Source organism: Merops nubicus, unplaced genomic scaffold, assembly GCF_000691845.1.
Source record: "Merops nubicus isolate BGI_N331 unplaced genomic scaffold, ASM69184v1 scaffold44219, whole genome shotgun sequence".
NCBI classification, from domain to species: domain Eukaryota; kingdom Metazoa; phylum Chordata; class Aves; order Coraciiformes; family Meropidae; genus Merops; species Merops nubicus.
In genome coordinates, this window is record NW_008631104.1 from 135 (window position 1) to 17,514 (window position 17,380).

At 37.9% G+C, this 17,380-nt stretch overlaps 1 protein-coding gene across 1 annotated transcript; it reads left to right on the forward strand.

The window, feature by feature from the left end:
* Window positions 1-806: 806 nt before the first annotated feature.
* PCGF6 (polycomb group ring finger 6) lies at window positions 807-16,604 on the forward strand (the record flags this gene model as incomplete). The annotated part of the gene is made up of 8 exons (XM_008947483.1): window positions 807-903; window positions 2,269-2,365; window positions 2,945-3,000; window positions 3,791-3,850; window positions 4,457-4,565; window positions 8,322-8,349; window positions 10,435-10,533; window positions 16,518-16,604. Coding segments are annotated over exons 1-8 (633 nt in total), but the record flags the coding sequence as incomplete, so codon positions are not given.
* Window positions 16,605-17,380: the final 776 nt, after the last annotated feature.

Below are 17,380 nucleotides of genomic sequence, written 5' to 3' on the forward strand. Positions count from 1 at the left end.
TGGGGAGTCCTCAAAACTTCCAGGTGCGAATCCGCACCCCTGCTTGGGCAGCGTGAGCCGTACGGCAGCAGGGCGTTCGTTATTACCCGACTCCCTCCTGGCTGTCTCCTGTAAATTAAGCCATTAATGGGCATAGTTGAGAGGGTGGATAACGGTGGCGTGTGGGCAAAAGGAGGGGTGTCGTTGAGGGAAGTCCCCTTAGTCTGGCTTGGAGACTAGAGGAAATGGAATGTAAAGATTTGATGCAGTACCTTTTCCAGACAGATCTCAGATCATTGCTAGAGAAGAAATTTGTTCTTTTTTGAACTACTAGACTTCTGATAGGAGAAGTGTTGTAGAACTGCTTGTATACATTCCTGATAAACATGCTTCGTAACCAGAATTCAGAGCAGTGGCATTTCAGTCTTTGCTTCAGTATGTATTTGTATAATCCCTAACTGTCTGTGAAAACAAGAGACAGTACTAATTAGGTATCTTGATTGGGGGTCCCAAGGTGCTTGCTGAGCATTTTTTGATGATCATAGTATTTGCTACCAATCTTCCCTTCAAGCTTGCTGATTATTTCATATTCTGTTAAAGAATTTTTCCAAAAGAACTGTTCTCAGAAGGCTGGTTTGTAGTTTGCTTCTCTGGTATGGTTTGTTAAACAAATTGCATTGCCATCCTTAAAAGCTCAAAGCTCAATTCAGAAGACTAGATGAAAGTCCTTACTAAAAGAGTTCTATATGGAGAATGATTTCAGTCAGGAAATGTCGTGGCTTAGCCTGTGTTTTCAAGCTCTCATGAATTGTCTTCCATTGTAGCGTATGATAAACCTCGCAGAGCTGACCCCTTACATCCTGTGTTCCATCTGCAAAGGTTACTTCATTGATGCCACAACTATTACAGAATGTTTGCATACCTGTAAGTATCACTATTGTCTTTCTAAGAGTTTAGTTGCAAATTCAAACAAAAGTCAGCTGTCAAGATGTTCTTGCTTCGTAAAGATAATTCTCTGCTTGAAGTGCTTGTGTGTTGTGTTTATTCTGTTCCTAAAGGATAATATACTTGTGCATATTTTAAGCATCAGAAAGTCATTAAATCAATCTACCCTAAAGTCAGCTTAGTGTCCCAGGTAACAAGAAGAGGTAGGGAAATAGAGCCCAAGTAAAACAAAAATAAAGCTATTATTTTTCCCCTCGATTCTTGTGTTGTGTTAACAATTTTTTCCATTGCTAACAGAAGTGCTTTGTCTTGAAGCTAATAAAACCCTTTCTGTGCAGCTGTCTCAGCCACACCCATGTTCCTACCTGGATCCAGGAATCTTTATTTCCTAGTCCTGCCAGCACTATATAGAGGGATTTTTTTTTTTTCCCCTATAAAGCTATTATTTTTCCCCTCGATTCTTGTGTTGTGTTAACAATTTTTTCCATTGCTAACAGAAGTGCTTTGTCTTGAAGCTAATAAAACCCTTTCTGTGCAGCTGTCTCAGCCACACCCATGTTCCTACCTGGATCCAGGAATCTTTATTTCCTAGTCCTGCCAGCACTATATAGAGGGATTTTTTTTTTTTCCCCTTCCTCTCTCTCCTGGTTTGTTTGTTTGGTTTGGATTTTTTTCCTTTTATGGTGTACTGTTTACTAACTTGATATATACCACATAATATGCAGTGCAGTTTGTAATTTAGGAAAATGCACAACTGCTACTAGACAGCACAATGTTGCAAGTACAACTATGGTGGTCTCTTAGTTTCCTGATAAATTTTCTGGAAGAGTTTGATGTGTTCAAGCTGATATGGAGCTGAGCTGATAGTTAGTAGGTTATTTATTCCAGGTATTTCTACTCCTTAGCTTTCCTTCCAGATTTTTCAAGTACATGTAAAATGCAATGAAAATGCAGAGTTATGGTTTCTTACCTTGTTTCTTCTACTGAAACTGTTTGTAGGGTGCCTTTCAGCAAACCTTTTGTCTGCAGCAGTCAATTTTCTGTTGTCTATACTCTTGTTCTGGGTGACACAATTACAACATTGGACTACCTTTTCAATAGTTGGATTAGGATTATTCAGAGGAATAATTCTAATTTATTCCTAATCGTAGGAACATTCCTAATTGAATATTCAGGAGTGTTGTCTCCTGTAAGGGCTGAGAGTTGCTGTTTACTTGAGTTTGCTTCATTTTGTCTCTGACAATTTTTTTTTTTGAGAAGTCTGGGTGTAATTACTTTTGTTGCTTAAACAGATGGTATTGTATAATGGACGTGTGGCTTTTATGTGGTTTCTTTTCATTACAGTCTGTAAAAGCTGCATAGTGAGACACTTCTACTATAGCAACAGATGCCCAAAATGCAATATCGTAGTACATCAGACACAGCCCCTCTATAATATCAGGTAATAAGTTCATCCTATTTTTATAGGTATCTTTTTTTTAAGTTATGCTGCTTGCTTTTAAATGTTTTATTTTGCAGACTTGTAGTACTTTCCTATTTCAAATGAAGGAACAGTTACAAGAAACACATTGTGTTTGTTGTTTGTGTGTTTCGTCTTAACAGTGAAGATAAAAAAGACTCAATTTCTTGGTTTATCTAGTTTGTATCCCTTTTTAGGGTTTGTTACTCTGCCACCCTGGGTATTTTTATGCATTCTCTGTGTTACAGGTGATATGAGATCTTAACTACTTGCTTTGATTTCCTTTTAGACAAAGCTTTGTTGGCATGGTATACTTATTAACGCTGAAATTTGAGTTTTAGTTTCTCAAACTGTTCATGAATTCCTGAAGGGTGGCGATTTTAACTTTACATGGCTTCTTCTGCCAGAGTTCTGCTGTCAGGACATGAATTTAGACAGCCAGGGAGGTGCTGCTCTGTCGCTCTTCTCTGTGTACATCACATTTCAACGTTGTATCACAATTTATTGAAAACCATTCCAAAGATGGTGTGTGGTTTTTTTTTTTTTTTTTCTCTTTAATAGACTGGACCGGCAACTGCAAGACATAGTCTATAAATTAGTTGTCAATTTGGAAGAAAGTAAGTCCCTTTCTTTATTTTGCTACCATATAGAATTTAAAAACAGTGAACAGAAAGCAGAGTAATTAGCTGTGACAGTTACCATCTTTCTGGCTGCTAACTGCTACTCTGGGTAGTGGTATGTGCTGTCTCTCACAGATCACAGGTGACACTATATCCAGGTAAACATCCATATAGTATTTTATAGCCTGGCTTCATTTTTGTATTAGTATAGAAAATATAATTCCATGTAATAAGTTCACTTATCTCAGGTGGGAAACAAAGTTTCTAAGACTGATTCTTTCAAATGCTTCTATTTTTTCTTCACTGCTACATTTATTCTTCTGATTTTAGATGTGTTCACTGTCTCAAGTCATTTACCTTGATCTTTGAGAGCCAGTGAATCAGCACAGTACATCTGGGTGGGCTGAGTGGAATATACACGTCTACACAGTACACCTGGGTGGGCTGAGTGGAATATACACATCTAGTGGGTATATATCAACTATAGATGGTATAAAAATAGAGTCGGGACAGACAGGAGTATACAAGTTTTTGCAGCTATTTCTGTGTGATTCATGGTCAATTTCTCTGATTTCTTCTCTGTTTTTACTGAAAAACATGTGACTTTGGGAGGACACAAACTCAGAGAAGTACTAGTGATGATGAAGGTCTGCAGGAAGTTGGAAAGTTTTTATTGCTCTGACTGTTGAAAGCTGTATGGATATTTTCAGCATCTGAAATAACATTCCAATCTGTTCAATGGTTAATGGTTTGTTGTTTGTTTGGGTTTTTTTGTTTGTTTGTTCAGGAGAGAAAAAACAAATGCATGATTTCTATAAAGAAAGAGGATTAGAAGTGCCCAAACCAGGTGAGCTATAATCACTTTAGAGGACACTGATAAGGGAATATTTATTAAACTGTTTATTATTAAGGGCTTTCCTTAAAATTTTAGCTCACAACTGAAGAAGATATGTAGTGTTGGAAGTATGGGATTCTTGGTTGTCTTGATTACTGTAACTTATCACAGTTGTCATATTACAAAAATAGATGGAACTGGCAGCACTTAAAAACAGGTTGTGGTTGGATTTTTAAAAAAAATATATAATTTGCCTACAACCAGGAAATGTATATAAAATGTGTGTTAATTTTATTTTCTGTCTGTTAATAAATAATAGATGTTACAAAGGAGGAAGAACAAGAACTTCAAACTCTGTTGACAGATGAGAGAGTACTTTTTGTTTCACTATCAAATAAATAGCTCTTTGGAGAAGTGCCAGTGCTGAAAGCTAATAAAATGCTGCTTCAGATACACAGCATGAAATGTATAAAGAGGTGATTTAGTAATAAAAATAATTAGGATGAATTGCATGGGCTCTTCTTCCTTATGAGCTCATCTGTTTTGATTGGTGCATGTTAGTCTTATGCTGCTTTTATTTCAAGCTGTGTTTGCATTTTGGCTATTTGAATATTTTAGCTGTCCCACAGCCCGTTCCAGTGAGCCGAGGAAGACCTCGAAAAGTCCTGGGCTCTGTGTTCCGGATCCCACCAGAACTTGACATCTCCATACTTCTGGAGTTCATTGGGTGAGTTGTGGGCAAATGTAAGAGCAAGTGGCTGATGTGAGAGTGCTACCCGTGTGTGCTGGACCGTCAGTTTTCATTGAATGTGCATTTCCTCCATCTCAAATAGCAGTGGGGAGCTGGCTTAACTTACAGTACAATAGTGATGGCCAGATATGTAAAGCTAGGTGCTGCAGATGATTAAATGTGTAAGGCATTTGCCTATGAAAATAGCCTCCTAAAAAGTGTAGTGTTAAAGCTTACAAGTGTTTATTTTTAACAAAGTAGAGTAGTCTCAGTAAACTGAATGATGAAATACCTGTCTCTTATGCTTCCTTAATCCCTGTAGGTGGCAGTACTGCTAATGTTGACTGTTAGGACCTGCTCATGTAAGTTGGGGACTGCAACTACAACCTGGGCAGCAAGAATAGCATTCCTCTAAATGTTATAAGTGGATATAATAATGTGTTCTACTACTAAGTTTGCCTGGCAGTTTCCCAGGCAGTGAATTATGCAGAAGCTTTTGTTTGAGCCTGTAGCCATGGGCAGTGCAGGGAAATCCAACTCAAACACTTGAGTTGGTTTCAGGAACATAAGAAGGAGAAATTGTGTTGCTTTGGCCATATACAGATTTATATGTTAATGATGGTGAGAGGGCAATTGAGAAAGGATGGGAAGATGATGCTGGCTGGCATGGTCACAACAAAATTTTCAGAAAACTCCAGTACATGCTCATAGCAAGCTATTACACAAATGATGTGAAATCAAGCCTTCAGAAACTGGGAAGTTTTCACAGCAAAGCATACTATCTTAATTCAGCCTTACTCTTTGAAGACATCATGTCATAGTCTTTTTATTTGTTATGGTAGTGTCTCCACTGTCTGGCTTTATATGGAGTGTTGAACAAATTTCCTCCATGGGTAAATTTTGGTCAGGTAGGTGTGGGGGGGAGGGCTTGTTTTGTTTGCTTTATTTTTGTGTTGCTCATCACGTGGCTTCTTTATTTCTTTAAATGGATGAGGAATGGGAATGTCAGAAGAAAATATAAAGTCTTAGAGCTAAACCTCTAAGGAACAATGCCTGACTGTGCTATAAAATGTCCTTGTGAAGCCATGCACCTGACTTAATTTCACTATTCGTTTTCTTTATGCCTGACTTGCAGCAGTGTAGAATGCTCACAAGGATAACTGAACGCAGTGGGAGTCATGACTAAAACTGTACCATTGAGCATCCTGCAGACAAATCCAATCTTGGATGTCCCAAATGGGGCACTTGCAGTTCTTGGTTACTTTTCAGCACAGTCTGCCTCAAGTTCCTCTTTTTAAACAAGGTATTATACTGCCATTGTGCTGAGTAGGATGTTGTGGAAATGTATTTGTGTTGAAGGAATGAGCCCAAGGAAGTTAATACTTTTGCATCAAGTGCTGGATTGTCCTAAGTAAACCCAAGGGCCATGTGTTAACAGGCAAGGAAAGCAAAGATGTTATTATATAGCTGTTCAGTATGTGACCATTGCATATTATATGCTCAAAACTTAAAGATGGTTTTTAGTTGTACTTGCAAAAGTTTTTTTTCCTCTTTAATGAATATGGTATAAAACACATGATGTAACTAGTACAGAGTTCCAGTGACCTGGTGCTCAGGCATGGTTTTTCCCTCATTACATTGGGTAAAATGTGATTAAATGGATTTATAAAGACATAAGGTAAAACTCTCTGACTAAAATCACAGTAGAAGAGAGTAAATCTAATGTTATTTACCCTACATTTATGTTGACTTAGGAATGTATACTTTATTGCCTTGACTGTGATGGCATCTCGTGGAGTTGCTGCCTAGATAGGCGTTTGAGGGATGCCCACCCCATTCTGGGACTTGTGATGGGCACCAGCTGCTGCTGGGCTGGCCCAGCAGGTGGCAGAGGGAGCACATGGAGTGGAGGGGTGTGGACACATCCTCTTGTACCAACAGCCCCATGTCTCTCACAACGATAATTTCACTCTAAAAATTACTTTAAAGAACAGGGATTAGATTTTGGATCCAAGAATGCCCCTTTCCAGTTGGAAGACACAGTGACACTGTAGGAGACCTTCCTTAGACTGCCTTGACTGCAGGATTAGATTCAGGTTGAAGTCATTGTGGATAAAGTACTTTGGTTTAGATCTCCACTGTGAAAGTCTCCTGGTTATTTCCACCCTCCTGCTGTTCTCTTGTATGGTTTTGTTTTTTTCAAAGCAAGAGAAAGATGGCAGGCAACTTAGACCTCAAAACTACTAAACGTGTATCTGCCCATCTGTGAAACGATGACTTTTGAATCTGCGTTGTTGCATTTTGTTTTTCTGGTAGTTTTTATTTCAGGTTCCCCATGCCAGGGGGAAAATTCCACGAAAGGTGGGTAATATTGTGCAGAGACTATCTGTAACATGTGAAACTGTCTCCTGTGTTTTTGTTACTTACGTGAAGGGAAGCACAGAATGTTTCTAACAAAAAATGATAGCTTAACAGCAGCTACTTTGCATTTTATTTTAGTGACTTTTTTAACCTTCTCTTTTCTATTTTATATGTCTAAAGGTTAATATGTTTTCCTCTTCGATGGTCAGAATCGAAAAGTTTATCTTGTCAATGAGAGATTAAGAAGGTGTTTTAGATAAAGAAAACTTGGAATAGATTGGACCCGCCATCAGAAATTCTCACTTTGAAAGTCTGACTGTCTATAATATTTTTTTCTTTAGAGTATGTAGTCACCTGTGGCTGTGGAAATATATATCAAAGAAAATGACAGCCATAGTTTCTGTTTGCTTCTTAGTAACTTTCATTTCAGTGGCAGAATTTGGTGATAGCTTTACTTAATACTGCCTGATAGCTGGTACATATTGAGAGGTGGAGATGCTCAATTAAAGTACTTGAAGTGCCATCCTAATATGTGGTCTGCACAAACATTACAAATTAGTTTGTTTGCTATATCAAATGGTCAGTAGAATTATAGTTGATTTATAGTGATGTTTGATTGTTTTTACCCTCTCCAATGCAATGAAATACTGCAGTCTTTCTCAGGTACATACTTGCTAGTGCAGTGCGGTAGTAGTGAAATTTCATTACCTGGGTGTAATTAATTCAGAAATGTATACATTGCACTGCAAGATGGAGGTGAGGAGTTGAGATCACGTTTCAGACTGTGCAAATCGACAAACCTGTGTTGAAGCCAGCTGGGAATTTGGTCGTTTGCTACTGTTATGTGCATTTCACTTTCCAGAGAAGCACCTTTCCTGAGTTCCTAGACAGCATCAGTCCTGTGATGCAAATAGTCTGGAAGGCAAATAACTGGCTCAGAAAGCCTATTCAGTGATTGGACATGTTCTGTCAGCAGCCTCTTCGGTACTGTCTATTAAAGTTCCAAGTATGAAGGATGATGAAGTATGAATGTCTAAGCAGCATTAATATTGCAACCTACTCCTAAGAAAATTAACGTTACGTTGCGTTTAAAAATGTCTTTAAGCTGTGTTGTGGGTTTTTTCCATTTTGTGTAGGCAAACCTTTAAAGTCATAAGTAGCTGAATTCACAAGAAAAGTGGAGTATCAAATAAAAGACAGGAAAAAAAGGTATATAAATTCAGTCTAATATTATTTGCTGTGATAAAGTTTGATGAAAGGAAGACCCTGATTTGGAAAATAAGCTTGATACTCCAGACTGTTAAATCAATAAGTCACTATTATAAAGACCTTGAGAGTGTTAACTGTCAACCTTGGCAATACTGACTGTGTTGCTCTTCTGTTGTTTTTCAGAGCTGATGAAGGCACAGGGAATTTCAAGGTACAGATGTTATTTGGATATCTCTGTTCTGATTTACTTCAGAAATACGTATAACCTGAATATATTTAGTTTTTCTTACATGGCGTGCAGCCTGAACTTTCATCAGCATAGTGATAGCTAACCTTGAATTCCAGTGTACTTTCAAACCTATTATTCTATGGCATCACAGAATAGGAGAAGAATGCTTCTGAGGCTACATTATTAAAATTTTGGTGGGAGAATGGGAATGATGCTGATGAAATTTCACTGAGATAATTCTAGCTTGTTATTCTTGGATCTCTCTCCTAAAGGTGCACTACTGTGCCTTTTATTGGAATCCCAAACAAAGGTGTAGACACTCTCTATAATACTGTTTTTTGAAGAAGATTCTCTGGAAAGCTTAGGTTATTCAGAGGAAGCATGTTTTACCTTTTAAAAATGATACTTGACTCAAACATTGTTAAGGAGTGTTTGTAATGCAGGAGAGGGATTTGTGTGTGTGTGTAAGTGGTTTGTTTGTTTTGGGATTTTTTACCCTTTTAAGCCATAAATATTCCTACTCACTTTAGTCTTCTGAGGATGTTGAAGTTGAAAGCCTGCCCAACATTACTCACAGTGAATATTTCTGTGCTGCAAATAATCCTACTGTCTATAGACTAAAGTGCCACTTGGCTTATGTGCATATTTAGACTTCTGCATCGTCTATGTGAATTGTAAGAAATACTACCCCTTTTAACTGGTATTTTTTACAGTGTTTTCAAATTCTTTGTTGTGTGTTAACCCCTGCTTCACTCTTATCTTTCTTTCTATCCTTATTTTCTTCGCTACGCTTTATATCTTTGTGCTTTTTATTTGACTTAATGACCAAGAGGTTTACTCGCCAACCTTCCAAATCCTCTTTCAAATTTACTTTTCACAAAACATAGCCTTATCCATCTTTAGCATTACTTTGTCTTCAGTTACTTGTTTATCCATCTTAGTTTTCTGAAGTAGATGTTGAATTTCATATATGCAGGGTTTTCAGCCCTTTTTTGGGAAAGAACAGTTAGCAAGGTCTGTGTACATAAACTGTTTTAGACATGTAGCAAACATAAATTCAGCACTTTCAAGCTCATAGGAGCATGGTTCCCTAGGTCAGGTATGACTGTCATTTCTAGCTCTTGTTCATGAATAAATCAAACTATTGTTCCAAAACCACAGTTATCATGGATACATATTTAAATTAATTATTAAATTCAAAGGTACTCTCTGACCCTTCTTTCAAATTGAAAGAATATGATGAACCTGGATAGTAAACCGCAGCTGTTTAGAAGTCAACATAAAAATCCAATTAATTGACACAAAAGGTAATCCATTTCTCACACTGAAGGCAGTCATCTGCTCTGCTTTTGTGCCTCTTTGCGTAGCTGCCCATATTGTCAGTCAGATGGTTTAAAATTTTATCATAGAAGAAAAACGCATTAAAATTTTTGAGTCTGTTGGAACAAATGTCATTGCAGTCCTTGCTGTGAAAGTATTTAGAAATGATATGATTTCAGAGAAGTCTTGCCCTTGGGTTCTGCATAGTATTCTGTTTTGATTCTGGAACTGCATGGACTATTAAGCTGATTCCAGCCCAAGCCATAATACTTCTAGAATGCTAAAGGACTTAAGCTCCTTGCATTATAAATTGACATGGTTTAATTATCTGAATCGTGTTTTGTAGAGAAGCTTGATTTGGGGAAAATAAGGAAGCTTTAGGAATAGTTCATACATTTCTGATGAGTAAATGCCTGTCAGGGGAGAAGTTCTTAAAATGCTGTGTAATACTAACTTCTTTGCAAAATTAATAGGAAAATATTCTCTGGTACTTCAATAATTTAATACAACTAAAGCCAGTAGCTGGTTATTTTTAAATGTTGTTTTAAACAGCAGGAAGTTTTAATCTGGAGGCTTTATACATATTTATTCCTTTCCCTGTGAGGTAATTTGGAAATGGATCAAAAGAGGGTTCAGAAATTTAAGCTGCCTCCCTCTGTTATTGAGGTTTCACTTGGATTTGTGGTTTGCAAAGGTTGGTGGCTGGAAAAAGTACATTGTCTTAAAATTTCCATTTATTCATTGCAGCCTTTGGAAAAGAAGTTCGTACGTGTTTCAGGGGAGGCAACAATTGGGCATGTGGAGAAGTTCCTCAGAAGAAAAATGGACCTGGACCCTGCTTGTCAGGTATGCCACTTGTTAGTGGTGCTTACATGGGTCACAGTGAAGTTGTAATGCCTGCTCTTCAGACAGACTGTTTCCATTGCTCACTAGAGTCTAGAAGTAACATTAGGGGATTTTGTAATGTTAGGATTTTTTAACGCACTAAGGATTAAGAAATTAAACATCTGAAATTCATCTGCAATGTTTTAAATTTTCGTTAGAATACTACATTATTTGTACAGAGTTCCTAAAATGCCATGTAAGATTTCAGGGGGTGGAATTCAAAATCAAAAGACACTGCTGTTTCAAAGATAAAATTGCATATAAAGACTGAATAGTGTGTGAGTGTGGGAGGATATGAAGGCAGACACAGGTGGGAGCTAATAGCAGTAAAATTTAACTGAATGTTGAAGAAGTGAGAGCTAAGAAGGACTGATACTGTGGATAAATGTGTTGAGATGAAAGGTATGAATGCAAGTGTAGGCATCTGCCTCAAAAAAAGAATTTGAAGGAGCGGAATATGATACAAAAGAATTTAACTTCACGTTTCTTAACTGTTTTGATAAAAATTTCATGTCAAAACCTGTTTTCAATTTGCTATATTTCAGCAATCACTCAGCTGAGAAGGTGCAGGGTTCTGTAAGGTGTAAATGATTCTTTAAGCTGCAAATTATTGGGCAAATTGAGCTGGTGCTGATGTGAATAGGCACATGGTGGAAGTTAAGTCCTGGCTTTGAAGTGAAGGGCTGTGTTTTCACACAGCAGTATCGGAGACAATACAACGTGACTGTGTGCCTCAGTAATGAGTAATGCTGCTTATCTTTTCCGTGGTGACAAAGCAGATCAGATATAAATTATTCATCATTCTGAGGAAGTGATGTATTTTCATTTGCTGGTTTCCTCTCAGTGAGAGTCTCTGTAGCTTTCAGAGGGTGGTGACTTGATATTCTGAACAAATAAAAGTATCGTTAAAATGAGGCTAGAGAAACTTCTTGAGTTAATTGAGGAGTTTATTGGAGGGGAAGGAATTGTTCTCTTTGCTTGTTTTCTTAAGTAGGACACTGGAATTGCAATTTTCAGGAATGCTGGACATCTGTAATACAAAACTGCAGTTCCCCATCTTTCAAAACCATGCTAGGCTTGGTTGGATGTCTCTGTTTTTGCAATCTTGAGATCATCTAATAGAGATAACATGAGAATTTTCCCCCCATTAATTACTTTCTGCTTGGACTTCACCAGACAGGGCATGATCCATTGTTAGTGGGTAAATGTTACTGTGTCTCAAAAGGTGATGATTTCGTAGACGTCGTTTCTCAAGATGTTGCTTGATGCTTTCACAGTCACTTTTATCTCTGCTAATGTCCAGTTTGCCATTCTGGAGTAAGGCACAGTCATTGACTAGCTCTGATCTCTTGGCCTTTTCTGTGCAAGACTCCCCTATCTGGAGGAAGTGTTAAATCTGCTTTATGATCTATGTTCAGATCCTTTGGCTGCTTACTTTTTTCCCCCTTATAACAACTGCTATGCTCCCATTTCTTTTCAGGGAGTATTTTTTTTGGACACTGGAAACCTGTAGTTGATTTTCATGCCATAAATCATGATTGATTTCTTGAAGATATTCAGGCTTATTTTTAAAAGATTAGGGACTTAGGGAAATTAAGGAGGAAGTATTTTTCTGCACCTGATTGATCATTTCTTTGTCATGTGGGGGCTTAAGATTAAAGGAGTGCAAGTACTGAGCTGTCACCTTCTCGTTGCAGCATGCAGAACTGAGAGTGGTGGTTTGTTGGTAAACATGCAGAAAGCAGGAGATGTCAGATATGTCACTGAAGATTGGTAAGCCTAATGAATCATGTCTTGCTGCAGCTTCCCAGGATGTCTGATAAAACAAACTGTAAAAGAAAATTAGGGAGAACTTGAATATAAATGAGCACAGGCAGAAGAATTGAGGGAAATAGGTTGTAAACCTATGTGCAAAGAATATAAATGTAGAGGCTTCTTGGATGCTTTTTTAGTTTGCTGTAGAAATTCGGAAGAGAGTTGATGAGTTTGCTGTGCTTAACTTAGCACTGGTGTCCAAGAGCTAGATTCCCTTGGCAAGCTGGGAAGTTTTTCAGAAAGGTGTTTCAGGCAGTACTGAGCTAAAATGCTCTGCACGCACAGTATTTTTTTTCACATTTATCTACAGAAAACTTACTGCCACAGTCTTTAATGGCTCCTTACACAGCACTTTGAAAGGTTTGACTATAAGGAGGGCATTGAGTCTTTCCTCATTTCTCTCCTCAGTATATCAGTTGCCTTCTTGGTTTCCTTGTTGAATCTTCTAGTGAACTTCTAGCTAGGTGTGGTCATTTTGTGATTGCATTCATCAGTTCCTAATTGATATCGACTTGGTTTGACTCAACTGCAAAAGTATTACTTAAGAATGTTTTACTTGTTCCCTGTTAGAGCTGATCTAGTGACTAAGTGATAAGAAGTGTGTTAGCCATTCTCCTGAAATTCTGACTGTGCTTGGACCTTTTAATTTCTTCATGTGGAATATTAGCTAGCATTTGCCCATCTTCATTGATGTGCACGAGTGGGTTGGATTGAGGTTGATGAGAATGTGAAATAAGTCAGTAAGACTTGTGTGACAATATATATAAAAGTCTAAAAAGCAGTTTTGAAGCCATTGCCTTTTTTCTTTTTTCCCCATAGTCTGAAGCCTCAAATTATTTTCAGACTTCTGTATTTGAATTTGCAAATGGATTATGATTCAAATTTCCTAGTTTGTCTGAAAGGTTAAAATTTTATTTCTTTTTATCTACCACTTGAGCTGACAGACTGTACTCTTTCTTTTCGTTTACTCTTTCTGGTGCTTTGCTTTGATCTCTGCTTTGGGCAACAATTGATTTTCTGTGTTTGTTTCTATATGTTATCAGGTCATTCTTGAATATTCATGCTGGAATTTGTTGGGGTGTTTGAAAATAATTTTTTAGCAACTAGAATAGCTAAATAAGTAAAATTTAATTTGAGGTAAATAGAGGCTATGGTGTTTGGAATCCCTTAAGTACTTGGCTTTGACATCTGATGTGTGTCTGTATAGGTTGTGTTCTGCTGAAGGTGAGGAGAAAACAAGAAGTTTTCTTTCAAGTGTTACTTCTTTTGAGGTCATGCTGTATTACCCCTTCTCTGGCAAGAGTCAAGATGAGACAAGGATGGGAGACTGCTGAAGGACATGTGGCTCAGCTGGTCTGAATACATTAATGCAGCTTATGGAATAGAAGCATTCCATAATCAGATGTGTGTTCCTAAAGAGTGCCTGCAGCCTGGGGAAAGATTGAAGGAAAGTCTATGCTCAAGCAGCCTACTTGTTGATGCAGTGTCTTTATGCTAGCCTTAGACTATGGAACAGAAGTATCTAGTACCTTTGAAAAGTAAAGAGCAGCTAGAGGAAATGGAAAGCTTTGCCAGCTATTTGCATAACTAGCCCAAATACTCATGTCAGTCACTAAAATGTTGTGTTTTTCTTGTCCTTGCCTGCATAATGTGGTTTGGCATAGAAACTATTGATCAAGGTCTACTACTTTCTGGGCAAAATTGCCCCTTGGGATGAATCACATGTGGGATGTCACTTATGTGAAAGGTTTCCATTTTTATCTCTGTCTCACTTGGTATTAATTTATAATGGTCTGTTACTGTGACTTTTAGAGAAATAACTCTAGTAGCACACATGCCACCTCAACAAAATAAATGGCAGAATGGAGAGGCTACTTCATTTTAATAAGAATTTTAACAGAAGTGAATGGGTATTCAGCAGCTACACCTTCATGTTTGCTTTCAGCAAAAGGTCAAACTATATTTACTGCTGTCTCACTGTCTGCCAGTACTACCTGGCTTCAGTTTTACCCCTCCCTTGACATTATAGTGAATTCATAGCACTTGTGTTGCTGGTGCTTCTTTTGTAGTGGAATATAGTAATTCCTTTATGGCACAAGGATTCCTCTGAGACACATTTCATAACTTGCTTTCACATTAACTGGGCTTTTTTTCATTGTATATGTTATGCTCCTGTCCTTTTAGAATGAATCCTAACATAGCAGCAGAGAAATTCAGGCTCTGGTGCTGGCATGCGGAGATGAAGCATTTGGTATTCAGGGCACTCTAACATAGTAAACGTGGAAGAACTTCTCAATTTATTACAAGACACTGGGTCTTTAATGAGTAACAGTTGAAAGTGGAGCAGCAGGATCAACAGTGGGCTATTTTCAAACAAGCTTTCTGATTCTGTTTTGAAAGATTGCCAGCAGTTGTCACTGTGTCTGCATCCTATATTGGGCAAATAGATTTTCTGTGGAATATATAAATGTGTATGCATATATGTTTCAGTGAGAGCAAGGTGGAGTTTTCAGTGCCTTTTGGTATAAAAATTATAGAAGTTTAGAAAGCAGATGTAATTAAACTTATACATCACTGGAAAGCAAAGCAGATATATCTTGTCTTCCTGCAGTAATAACTGTAGAGAGTAGAATGTATGGGAACCAGCAGAGAGAACTATAACCATCTTTCAAAAAGAAAAATTATTTCAGGTTCTGTTAAATACATCGGATGTTAATGTTAAATACATACACATGTATATATGGCTCAATATCTAGTCAGTGTTTAATGTTACATCCAGATTCATTTTTACGCGCTGGTTTCCTCCTGGAAACTAACAGCAGAAGTCATACTAAGCAGTTTGCATCTTTTGCACGTTAATATTCAACCTAATGTGAACAAAGTGGTGTACATCATTCTTCTGCTACACAGATGGTGAAGTGAATTAGCCCTTCTTGAGCCTTTAAGGAATAGAATTCCTGTGTTCCTGATTCTAAGAACAATGTAGTCTGCCAGCATGAGGCATAAATCTTTTTATGAAGAGTGAGAGAGAGTGGGTCAGCATACCAAAGAGCATAAATCCGGGGGAGTTTAATAGCTGAAGCAGAGTGCATCCTGTGGTGGAAGGCATAGGAAAATGATATTGCAGTATGCTCTCCAACTGCTGTGGTGGCAGAGCTTAGACTTCTTGCAGGAAGCTGTGGGACAGCTCATAGTCAGTGCTCTTACCTTTAATTTTGAGTTTTTGTCAAAGTAATTCATAGATGAGAGCCTGCTCATTTCCATGTCTAGAAATAGCTCACGAGGAAAATGTAACCTAGCTGCAGTTGAGAGAGAAATAGTGGTGTGTTAGCTGTTGGATTTACACTATGCATTGCAAATTCACAGTAACTTTGTAAGGAAGCTTATTTTTCATAGTAGTCAAGGCAAGGAATTCAGAATACCTCATTCTGATTTATTCCTTTTTAAAAAAAAAAAAATAAAAATTACTGGTTTTGTGGGCAGCCACTTAAGAAATGTGCCCCTCCAGAACTGCAGACATCACTGACATAGTTTAGCTGCAGTAGAGGACATTGCATAGAGTTGCTGAGTATGCCCTTCACTTGCATCACAGAAGTATTGATCGCATTTTGAAGGAGGACTGTGTGACATAATGGTGACAGTTCCATACAGTGGGCTGCTCTTTTCTATTAAAACACTTCTTCTAAACAGTCATATTAAGCAGATTTGTTCATGTTTTTTCTCACTCAAGAATGAGGGTAACAATGGCTTATCCTGTCAGTGGTACAGCTTGCCCTCTTTTGCAGCTGCTGAATGACTCTGGATGTTTGTGGGATTGTTTTAATACGTGATCTAAATTCTTGTTAAGTTCACCACAGCTATTACTAAGTGGCTTTTTTTTCAGTGGACACAGCAAACTGGGGGCCAAACAATAAGCTGTCTTCGCTGTTCCAGAAGTGGGCTCCAGGTCAGGGCCATTGGGTGGGAGGCATTAGGACAGGGCAGTAGTGCCATGCATGCTAAATACATTTGAACAACCAAGGTAAAGATGGTTTTAGTGTCTAAATTCTTCCAGTCAGATTTGAAGGGCTCATATGCTGTTTTGTTAATCCAGAGGTAGGCTGAACTTGACCATGTTTGTGTTTTCACAGGTGGATATAATATGTGGTGATCACCTGCTAGAACACTACCAGACACTGAGGGAAATCCGTCAGGCCATAGGAGAAAGTGCACTACAGGTACATGTGGCAGCTGGGGCTTTGTTCCAGGTTTTCAATTTTAAAATAGAAGCCTTCTTTCTTAAGCTACCAGGTAGCACAACTTGCCTGAAGGAATCACTTAGAAAACCTCTTCAGGTTATGCAATGTGTTTTTTTCAGATTGTAAAGGGAACTGGGAAGTTTACCATGTGCCAAGAGTATTCTTGATCGTTTGATGTTCTGGATATAAGGTTCTCATGCATGTGGGGCTTTATTTTCCTATTACAAAATAAGTTGCTATCTTACCAGTGATAAATTATGCCAGCCTTTCTTCCAATTCACATTCCTTGTTTTCCTCCCTGACAACTGCATCTCTGCAAGAAATCAAAGGCCTGAAGCATCCCAAGTAAGACTAGCCTTGTGACTGGGCCAGGGCAGTAAAAACTCAAGGGCTCATAAAAACACAAACCAAAGATACAGAGTAATGAATGCAATGATTATGATTGATACATATTATACCCATCTTAGTCCCAGCATGAGTGTATAGCCAGATGTTTCTTGTTGATAACTTACTGTCTTAAGTGCTGCTGGCCCTGCAAATAGGAATATATTTTTTTACTTCTCTGGGACTCGTTTCAAGTATCTTTTATAATGGGAAGGGTCACACCATTTTAGAAGTGCAGCAGAAATAATGAAGTAGTCTGCACAGTGCATGGTAAGGTACAGATATAAAACTGTGATGTATGGTGAACTCTATTAATCTAAACTTGGAAGATTGAAAAGTTAATCTAATAGAGTGGAAAGAAACAGGGTTTA